At 39.7% G+C, this 10,539-nt stretch overlaps 2 protein-coding genes across 2 annotated transcripts in view; one reads left to right on the top strand and one right to left on the bottom strand.

Moving 5' to 3' along the window:
- sb:cb288 overlaps positions 1–2,264 on the top strand; it is a 3,997-nt gene extending 1,733 nt beyond the window's left edge. Inside the window, exons 4-5 of the mRNA XM_035657702.1 lie at positions 1,094–1,178; positions 1,427–2,264. Of these exons, the coding sequence (XP_035513595.1) occupies positions 1,094–1,178; positions 1,427–1,475 (134 nt within the window). The 3' untranslated portion in view covers positions 1,476–2,264. The remainder of the gene's footprint in view (positions 1–1,093; positions 1,179–1,426) is intronic.
- A 622-nt stretch (positions 2,265–2,886) lies between these two features.
- osmr (oncostatin M receptor) lies at positions 2,887–10,516 on the bottom strand. The gene is made up of 17 exons (XM_035658598.1): positions 10,412–10,516; positions 10,180–10,325; positions 9,862–10,015; positions 9,210–9,482; positions 8,990–9,119; positions 8,485–8,633; positions 8,188–8,321; positions 7,944–8,082; positions 7,474–7,559; positions 7,169–7,379; positions 6,630–6,815; positions 6,442–6,543; positions 5,695–5,862; positions 5,358–5,510; positions 5,118–5,199; positions 4,927–5,011; positions 2,887–4,451 (listed from the first exon to the last, which is right to left on the bottom strand). Exons 1-17 carry the CDS (start codon positions 10,497–10,499, stop codon positions 4,149–4,151), a joined length of 2,589 nt encoding a protein of 862 aa, XP_035514491.1. The 5' UTR covers positions 10,500–10,516; the 3' UTR covers positions 2,887–4,148.
- Positions 10,517–10,539: the final 23 nt, after the last annotated feature.

Genomic DNA, 10,539 nt, shown 5'->3' with positions numbered 1-10,539 from the left:
GATTTTCCAAAAATAGTCAGTTGTGGTAGTTTTTTTCATACACAGTCAGAAATATAACACTTCTACAACACACACTTCTCTGTGTGCAGTTGTATACAAAGTGTTTTGTGACTTCCCAGGTCTGCTCTCTGCTATCATTTGAACCTTCTACTAGAGAGCTTCTGCACTTTGGTGACCCTGGGTCCACAATGTTTTCCTTCCTTTGTTTGCTAGGGGAAGGTATAGACAATAGATGTGTCCCTATCAATTAGGGCTGCAACTAACAATCATTTTCATTATCCATTAATTTAACGATTATTTTTAGTTTCTCAATGTCTACAGTGATGTCATTAAATGTAAAGATATTCAGATTAACATGATTTAAAAGACAAGCAGGAAATCTCCATGTTTGAGAGGCTGAAAACAGCATTTTCTGTCATTTTTGCGTGAAAAAATACCTAATGATTAATTGATTAGTCGGTTAATTGTTGCAGCTCTACTATCAACACGTATAGGAAGTATTTCACTGATAAAGCAAGCTGATGTGTGACCGAACTAGGAGCAGCAATTCCAGTGGTTGAACCTGAAAATGTAAAGTTTGAAGGAGTTTATTACTTATAAACAATCATATAACACAATCTCAACTGTGCACTTTTTTGAGGTTCAGTCGTCTACTGTTCTGTTTTGACACACAGCTCATTGCTGGTCAGGATAAAATTCTGTGTATGAAAGTTTTTTGGAAGTGGTAGTGAAATTCCTCAAGTCTCAGCAATAGTCAGCAATAATATGCATGTAGAATTGAAGTCTGCAGAGCTCTGAAAGATGGAAGGGAGAAATACCCAAAGCACTGAAAATATTATGTTTTTCTTGCGGAATGAGGAATTTATTTTAAATATATAAGAACAGTGACAATGGATAGAAAAATGAGAAGCATGAATAATCACACAAAGTCTTCTTTGTTTGTTTTTTGTCTAAGGTAAACAAATTATTTCTGCAATACTCCCTGCAGAAGATACAACGTACAGTGAATGGTGCTACACTTGCATGCAACTATGAGCATATGTGTAGTTGTGTTTTAACATGTGCAAATAAACATGTGTATGTATGCTTTTAGGTGCAATAGCGGCCACAGTGTTCATTGCCTTTTTACTTGCTCTCTACGCTGTCCTCTGGAAGTGCATGGTGTCACCACCACAACGGTAAAGAACAGACACAAGCCCTAACTTGATTTTGCTGGAGCTACAATTTGATTTTGTTGACACAGCAATCTTGAAAACTGCCATTTGTTCACTTGCCTTCTAGTGTCACAAGTCTGAACTTTGTATCCCAGCTCATCAAAGAAAGACAAATCACCTCACACGATCGGCACTTTTTCCACTTCATATTAAAGTTTGTTATTGTTTTACTGCGGTTGTCATGTAAACACTCTCATCCCTCTCTCTTTTAGAAAGCACAGCAAGGTGAGGGTAAGAGTACATCAGAGGACTTCTGTGTGAGGACTGGCGTCTGTTCAGCGAGTCATTTTGGATCTTAAAGGTGCAGCCTAAAATCTGAGAGCAGACTTTGCTCCCATGCAGGCAGAGAAGAGCGACTGCTGAAGATCCTCCTAATAGATCCAAAGATCAAACCACAAAAAAAAGTGACTCAACTGAGTGGATGTGTCACCTGTTTCCGTCTGTTTCCTGGTTGACTCAAAGCTTCATGTTGATGTGAATTTTGTTTTTTGGCAGGTCAGAGTGTGCTGCTTTTTTTCAGTTCTTTCCTGTGAACTCTGCACTACTGAGGGACGAGGCGGCTCAGGCCACATTTCACTCCAGTGACCAAACAACTGTGTGTACGTGTTTGTAAAAAAGAGAGAGAGAAAGAGGAAGAGAGATTGTGGTGTATTTAGTATATGTAGATTTTGCATGGTTTGTACCTTCACCAAATGGACAGTTGCATTTGAAACATGTCCTCTCTTCTGGCATAGTATTTCTTATTGAAATTACATAATGATCTCAGTTGGTTCAATTTACATCCATTTTAATCTGTTCTTGTTTCTTAAAGATTTTGTGGGGAAAACTCCTAAAGCTGCCAGGAGGTTCAGGACAATCAACTAAACACCTCTGTACTTTAGTCTCTAAATAGCATTTACTGTGGAAATTTAGAATGAAATCCACAGTCTATTCACTTTGCTCAGGATGTTGTTACTACTGTATGACCTTATACTCTCTATTATAAACTGTGACTTATATTTTTTACATTTAGTGGACTGTGAATATAAATAAATGATATAGAACTTTAAATGAGACTCATTCGTTTTTCTTTTGTTTCATGGTGTATTTCTAACTGAACATAATAATGGAATGAGGAAAGAAATACTCTGGATGGATTTATCTGGAAACAAAGCACTTAACAGATCAGGTCAGATTCAGGTTCACAAGCAGCTGAATCCCAGAATCTATGTGGTCAACACAAGAAAAGACATGACATATATGAATATGGTCACTTGAGCTAGATGGACATATCCTACATAAATGGACACAGTCAGCAGCCACTGAGCAGCTATTTGTTACCTGACACTTTAGTAGCTGACTCTGTCACAGCCACAGCAGAGGTCTGACACTGTTTTTTTAGAACCAGTTCTGCAACTTACAGAAGACACACAGTGGAGTCAACTGAACTAAGTAATGAGCAGGGAATGTATGCGGGTGAGATCCTGTTACTGTTGAGAGTCAAAATTGTAAATGAGTTACAAATCATTTGAACTCTGCAATCCAGTCATATCTTTGATTTTCAGGAAACTAAATGCATTTGTAGTTTTCAAAACATTGAGATATATGTTGATTACAGTGAAAGGCTGAATAGCTAATTATTTATTTATTAATTTGAATGATCGGTAGGTGATGTTCTCAACCTTGAGGTTTTTATTTATTTACAGAGTAAAAACATGGGACATTTTTGCAGTTTAAGAAAACATTGCTTATATATAGGCTTAAACTTGCATTAGTCAGTAAATTACATAATACATAACCAGCAAAAACCTCTTTAATACTTAAAACAGCTTGTTGTGATATTGCTTGTCCAACAGATGACATAGTTGATGAAAACTTTGTCTAAATCATTAAAATCAGTGTGATTCTTTATTCTGAGTTAGATTTCTACCTAGAGTAAAACCAAGAGGACACACAGCAGTGCTATTTTTGGATATCAGATAAGATATGGTAACACGCAGTCATTTAGGAAACAAATTTCCTGCTATAAACCGGTTCTGTGTGCTCCTAGACTGAAGCTGCACACCTCACTCACTCCCCTAGATGCCTTTAAAATGACTAAAACGTAAATTGTGAACCCTGGAATGCACAGTGCAACAGCACACTAGATAAATTCACTGCATATAAAATTACATTATCAGTTATAACAAATGCATGTTTTGATGTTTGACAGTAAAAACTTTATATTATGTAACTCATACATATATACCCCTACAACCTCATTCAAAATTCATTTTTGATTTTCAAAAATACTAAATATATATTTGATAATGCCATGCAAGTAACAACTATATCATCAACACTACCAGTTGCATCCTGTAGATAACATCTCTAGCTGCTTCCCAGTTTACAGTGAGTTGTGAGTTGTTTAAAATACTCTTTAGATTGCTTAGATCTGCTGTGTGTTTTCTGCTCTACACACAATATGTTATGATGAACTCTGCAAGATACATATTTCCAATCAAATCATATGTGCACATAGCATGTTAAAATGTGGGGTAAATACAAAACCTCAACATATTTACATTAGAAAGCCGCAGAGGGGCGCCCTGGTAGCTCACCTGGTAGAGCTGGCGCCCCATGTATCAAGGCTGTGTCCTTGCTGCAGCGGCCATGGGCTGGACCCCTACCTGTGGCCCTTTGTTGCATGTCATCCCCTCTCTCTCCCCCCTGTCCTGTCACTATTGATTAAAGGGAAGAAAAGCCCCCTCCCCAAAAAAGAAAAAGATAGTCGCAGATCCACATTATGTGAACAGTGCAACTGTTTACACTCTTGAAAGGGATACATGAAGCATATGACTAAGAAGTCTTGGGCTTGGTCTTCGACTTTAAACTATGAAGCATCAGTTGACATATAGTCATATGTAACACTACATGATTCCTGCAGACTCCCAGAGGGTTCATTGATTTCACTGATCATGACTTCTTGTGCCTCAAGTCGCACAAATCGTCCTTTACTGTGTAAAAATAAGTCTTGTTTGTTATGCAGACTGTTTGCTGAAGGGCAGTCACTGACTGCGGGCAGTACTCTGCTTGGAGTGGCACACAGGAGAGTGACAGACAGGCAGAAGGAGAAGACTGGGAACCAGAAGAGGTCAGTGTGTTTATGGGTTCAGGATCGTTCACTGTGGATGTTTCATTCAGAGGAACGCTGGTATTCAGGATCTCAATGTCACAGCAGCTGCACTCCACATTCTGAGACTGCAGCTTCTCACTGGTCTGTAAAAACAAGCAGGATTAGAATAATATAAACCTGAGGCAGTTTAACATGAGTTTAGATAAAGAAGGAGAAGGAGGGGTTATAGGGGGCTATATCTGTGGGACCAATGTACATAAAATGGTGTGTGTGCATGACTACGTGGATTTACTTTGATATCTGGTTCACTCTAGGTGATGACTGTTTACTTTCAGTCAAAGACAAACACACACACACACACAGAGGAAATTCTGTTACTGTATCTAATTTGCCTATACAGCATTTCTGTGTGATGATTAGGGAAATTTTAAGTAAAAAGTAAAAAGTACCACCTGAATATATAAAACAAAACAGGGGCTGTGTAGTTTGCGCTGTAGAGTGCAGTGTAACAGTTATACTTATAGTAATATTTCCATGCTCTCTCTGTATTATATGTTAAATGTATTATCTCTGTATTCATCTGTGCATGATCTGAATATTTGTTGGGTTAGTCCATACCTCTTGCAGGAAACTGTCTAACTCAGGAATTTGGATGTTCATACCAGCAGGATAAACAAATATTTTCTTCAGCCTATTCTTCGCCCTGGAGAAGAAACAGAACCAAACAGAAGATGGAAGAGAGAGAAGCTCTAGGTTGTCTCCTGCAGGAATTAATGTTTAAGCCAAGATTTACACATGAAGTTACTCACTTTCCTCTTTGAGGCCACAGGAGAATGGTGCAGCCCAGCAGCAACAAGATGGGAATCAGTATCTTGGCCACGTGAGCAGAGTCTAGCAGAGGAAACAGAGGATGAGCAGCTTACATAATCATTGTGTACATTTCAAGCCCTAAAATTGCACTAGACCTTTAGAACTTTAAGTCATAATTCTGAGAGAAACAATAGTAAAAGTGACTGATATTGTTGAATTGTTGTATCTCTGGAGCTCACAGTTGGTTCTGGTCCTGATGGTGATACTGGCAGGTTGTCCAGGCCCCTCCTTAGTGAGAGCACTCACTGACAATGTATACTCTTGGTTTTGCTGCAGACCCTCTATGGTCACAGACTTCCTCCGAGGGTCTGCCACCGACACATTGAACAGATCTAGATGTACACAAGATTATAAATGCCTTGTTTCACTGTAATGTACGTAAAAGTGACTTAAATTGGTATTTATCTGAGAATGCTCCCATTGACCTATATAATTATTATTATATTTAGCATGTTTTGTCTTTTAACAGAGAAGGAGAACAAGAAGTAAGACCGGAAGCTTTTCCTCTGCGCTCACTTGCAGCATGACCTTGGGGCATATCAGATCCTACTTTCTGCACCATAACCAGGTAACCAGTAATGAACGCTGGATGAGCCGGATCATCCTCACTGTAATGCCACTCCAGTGTCACAGATGATGAAGTACTCTGAACAGGTTCAACCAGATTCGGGGACTGTAGAGATGCTGAGGTACAGAGGGCGGTTTTGAGGAAGGAAGACAGATAAAATCAATTAGAACTAAAGCAATAGACATTCTCCAACTGATATGAGCCTACAGGGACTTTCTTATCTGACACCTGCATTGCTTCAGCAAAAGCTCTATCTTCTTTTTCCACTGGTGTGGTGGTTTGTGGTTAACTTTTATAAAATTGTACCTGGTGTTCTGTTCACAGAACACAGTAACTGGATATAATTTGCATTTCCTTTTTGTCTCTGTCATCTATACGCAAGATGGTGTCTTGCATATAGATGACATCTGGAGGAGGTTCTAATTCGAGCCTCTGATGAAGACATCCTGTGTCAGAAGTTAACCTGTCACACCTTATTCAAAGTTTCATTTTTAACTATGTGCTCAAGACCTAATCTGTCTTGCAGTGTGTCTCCCTGGTCAGTCTGTTAAGGCAGCCCCTCTACTATGTGCCTAGGAGACCAGCAAAACAACTTATTAACCTCATCAATAAATACTGCTGTTAGATGTACATAAATACAAGAACACAAACACACACATTTTCAGTACAACTGGTTAATCAGTAATAACACTCACTGAGCTCCTGTGAGTATCCAGTCTGTATCTCCAGGAGTCTGTGTCCATTTTCCATGCAGCCATAGATATTAAATGTATACCTGCAACCTTCTTTGAAGTTTCCTACAACATAAAGGTGTATGACAGTAAATGGCAAGATTTAAGGGATGCATTTACAGTGACCACTAAAGAAAAACAACAACACTTACTAGCAGGTAGAAACAATGTGTTGTTTCCTTTTGCAATCTTCATCCAGTGCAGAGTGCAAGGCACTGCATGTCCCAGAATGCACCACTCCACAGTATAGCCACAGGTGGCAGTGTCCAGCTGATCCCAGGACAGACTAAAACCAGCAGGTGTGCTGTTGTTCAACCGCTTCTCTACTGGGAGGTTTTCTAGACAGAGACACATAATTCAGACTGTGCTGCAAAAAGTAATTGTAAAGGTGAATTCAGAAAGCAAAAACTGAACAATTCTTCATCACCCTGTTCCACGAAATGCATGATGATCATCTAATGGCAGAAATCCACCACTAAAATCGAAACGTCCACTACATTTTGCAAAAATTGTAAAATTTTGAGACATCCAGCTAATATAGAGATAGACACAGCTGTCTGTTGTTGTTAGAAGAAATGGTATTTCCAGGAAAGTAAGCTTAATATTTTAGAGTTGCTGTGAGAAAAAAAAGGTGTGAAATGTACAATCACAGACATAAAGAGAATCTAAGCTGATTCCACGTGTTGCTCACCTCCATCGCTCTTTGGGATGGTGATGTGAGCGGAGAGGGTGGAGTCAATGTGGAGAACAGCCTGGACAGTAAACTCATACTGTCCTGGACCTATGGAGACCTCTGCCTGGGTTTGTCCACTGTCCCTCCACTCGGTCCAGTTTTGGGCTTCCTGTGACCACTGAACTATGTAACCTTGTATGTTCACTGTGGCTGCAGAGTCAGGAACATGCTGAGAACAAAGGTACATATGAAAGTTGGGAAAAGTGAGAGGTTCAATATTTTTGTCAAAATAAAACATTTGAAGGAAAACAGATGAGTCTTACTAGAGACCATAATAGAGTAACTTGGCGACTGTTTGGGTCAGATAGCTGCTTTATTCTCCTCCATACATCCAAGGTCACCAATGGACCTGAGGAAAGCATGTGAAGGTGATTTGTTTAAGGAAACACAGGCATGGGAGATCATCCAATAGCAGAACCAGTATACTCGTTGTAAGACTGTTGTACTTTCAGTAGTCTATTAGAGTCTGGTTTTGAACAAACTTTGTGACTTACTTGCTTGTTAAAATAAAGTATATATGAAGAAAGAAAATGAATTGTGGAAGGAAAATTAACTTTTCTGGTTGTTCTATTGGCAAAGTTGGAGATTGAAACCATGAAGCCATGGATTCATGAATGTTAAAGGGTAATTTATTTCCTGATTTAATTTGTCTTTGTTGAGTCTTAACTCAAACCACACTGAAAATGGACTTGACCACACCCTGTATACACCATACTATCCTGATAACACTCACAGGTTGTGAAAAATCTCAGCTGTGTCCATTCTCCCCAGAGCCTGCCATTGACAGAGCAGCGTACCCTGGTTGAGTAGCGGGTGTTGGGAAGCAGTTCCAGTTTGACTTTGCAGAGCCCACTCACACTATTACAGTTCATCTGTTACACAGACAGACAGATGAGAGGTTAAATAAAAACATGCATTAATTATCCATCTTTCAGTTCTGCAGTATGAATGTTTTTGTTAAACCATATTAAAGTCACCTCAGTGGTGCTGCCTGGGTCTGTAGTGACCTGACAGAGGAGGTTCAGCTGAGTTAAGTTTGCCTGTACGATCCAGGACAAGGTGGTATCTGTCACCCCAGGGCTCACTCTGCCCCACTCCACAGCAGGAATCACTAACAGCAACAAACACATGAAATCCCCACATTTGCTAAAAACACAGCATTATCAGAAACACATATTTTATTCTTTAGTGTTCATAAACACAATCCAAAGTAAATAGAAGCAACATATACTGTGTATTCCATATTCTGTTTGAATGTTTGCGTGACCTCTGACCTCTGTCAGAGATGTTGAAGCTGTAGCTTTCTGTCTCCTCTCCCAGCTGGTCCTTCACCAGCACACTGATGTTGTATTCTTCCAACTGTGGGATGGCCGAGAAAGTACAAGACGACTGCTCACATTGGATGGGAGCCTGGTCTGAGTTCCTGTCATTTCAACAACAAAGCACCTGTAGTAAATGTCTGCTTGGGAAGAACAAACAACCCTTTTCGCCATGTAACCTTGTTTAGTTAGAGAGTTGTCCAACTGAGTACAGTATACTTTTATAGTCTGGTTTGAAGAACACATAGGCAGCTCCACATGAATTAAACATACATGCTGTTTTGAAGAAATCTTTACTATTAAACTTCATTGTGTGAGTAACGTATGTTGTACTGCTGGGGTACACATAGCAGCATCAGAGAGGGACCTGGAAGTATATTTCTCAAAGTATACATGCTGTAAATAATGCACCAGTATTTACAATACACTGCCATCTATGTTTGGTAATGTGTGCTCTTACTCTATGTGGAGAGTGCGTGTTTGCACGTTGCGATCGAACTGGTCTCGTTTTCTGCCTGGATCCCAGGTGCAAGTGACAGTTGTCATGTCTGAGGTTGCACAGCTGAGGTTTCTTGGCTTCTGGGGAGGAACTAAAGCACACACACACATACATATATATAAAAGCCCTTTAGATAAATAATGTTCAAAGAAAGTAAATGGAAATAATAATTTCAACTTACAACTGACGTAGTTCCCGGCATAACTCTGCTTGCCTGTTGAATCAGTGCAAATGAGTGAAAGAACTTTGATTTGACGCTTTGGAATAGTCAGGTTATCTACTTTAAGAGCTTTGACTCTGGCTCCAATGTTGATAAGATAAGATTTGTTGTCATTGAGGGTAATGCTGGTAATATTGACTCCTCTTGGGGGAACACAGCAGAACACAGCACTGGTGCCCTCTCTCAGCACCCGTCGGTAGGGGAACAACTCGGTCTTATCCTTTGGCTGGACTCCTGCAGGTCACAGAGCAGAGTCATTGTACAGTCTCAATACCTGGTAGGTTAGGGTCAACTAATTCTCCTTTACATCACCCCTCAGTACAAGATTCTAGGCAAGTCTATTATGGCCAGGCTTTGAGCACGATGTGCATTGCAACAGACATTTGCAATGACTGCAAAAGTTGAGAAACACTGATGTTAAGATTGGTGAAAGGGAAGATAAAAAGAATGGGGACTCACTCTTGCCGAGAGAACCGAAACTAATGCTTATTTGATGTCATGATCTTATCAGTAAAACTGTGCATACAAGAGCCTGACCTGTTTTCTGTGTAATTGTTAGTTTTACTCATGTAGGCTGGTAATTGAGATTCAGAGTAGAGTATCACCGTCTCACCATTGTTGGTTACCCAGTTGCTCCAGGGACTCGGGACAGACTGATTACTGAAATGTCGAATCCTGACTGAGTGACTGACACACTCCAGAGGCAGATCAGAAGTCCATGCCCATGTATATTCATTTGAATCCATGGAAAATAAACTAATATTTATCTAGATTAACAAAAACAGGGACATGGACTTTACAGGAAGTTGTGGTTATGTATAACATCACCATAGTAAAAGTAGCATAATCAATACCATAAAATTACTGAGATGTTACTATATACAGTCTTTAAACAGTATGAAATCAAGACTGCAAAACCTTCAGTACTCACATTGTAAATAATGGTGTGGTTTTCAGTGCGGCTGATCTGGATCTCGTAAATGTTGCCCACAAAGCCACTGTGTTTTACCAGCCAGGTCACCAAGAGGCTTTGTTTGTCATTGACAGCCTTCAGATGACTGATGCTCGGCTGCCAAACTGCCACAAAATTCAGCTCAATGTTGTCAAGTTGTAAAAAAAAATTTAAAAAAGGGAAGGGAAGAAATTAAATGAATCAAACTCACCAGTGTCCAAGCAGAATCCACTGTGATCCTCAGAAAATATTAGACAGAACCCGAGCAGGTAAACCAAACATATTCTGAAACTCATCATGCTCTTGACTGAAGCAAAGCCAGAGTGAAGTGCTGACCAT

The sequence above is a fragment of the Morone saxatilis genome, unplaced genomic scaffold (genome assembly GCF_004916995.1).
Source record: "Morone saxatilis isolate NCDOM2014 unplaced genomic scaffold, NCSU_SB_2.0 Contig16, whole genome shotgun sequence".
Classification (NCBI taxonomy): Eukaryota; Metazoa; Chordata; class Actinopteri; family Moronidae; genus Morone; species Morone saxatilis.
The sequence above is the reverse complement of the archived record's forward strand: the minus strand, read 5'-3'. Positions and strand labels throughout refer to the sequence as shown.

Bases quoted from the DNA above. Each gene is read 5' to 3' on its own strand.
- osmr (XM_035658598.1), bottom strand. From the start codon at position 10,499: ATGATGAGTTTCAGAATATGTTTGGTTTACCTGCTCGGGTTCTGTCTA. The intron at 7,560-7,943 runs GTGAGTGTTATC...TGCTTTCCTCAG, and splicing joins GCTGAGATTTTTCACAACCT to GTCCATTGGTGACCTTGGAT. The intron at 4,452-4,926 runs GTATGGACTAAC...TTGTTTTTACAG, and splicing joins TAGACAGTTTCCTGCAAGAG to ACCAGTGAGAAGCTGCAGTC.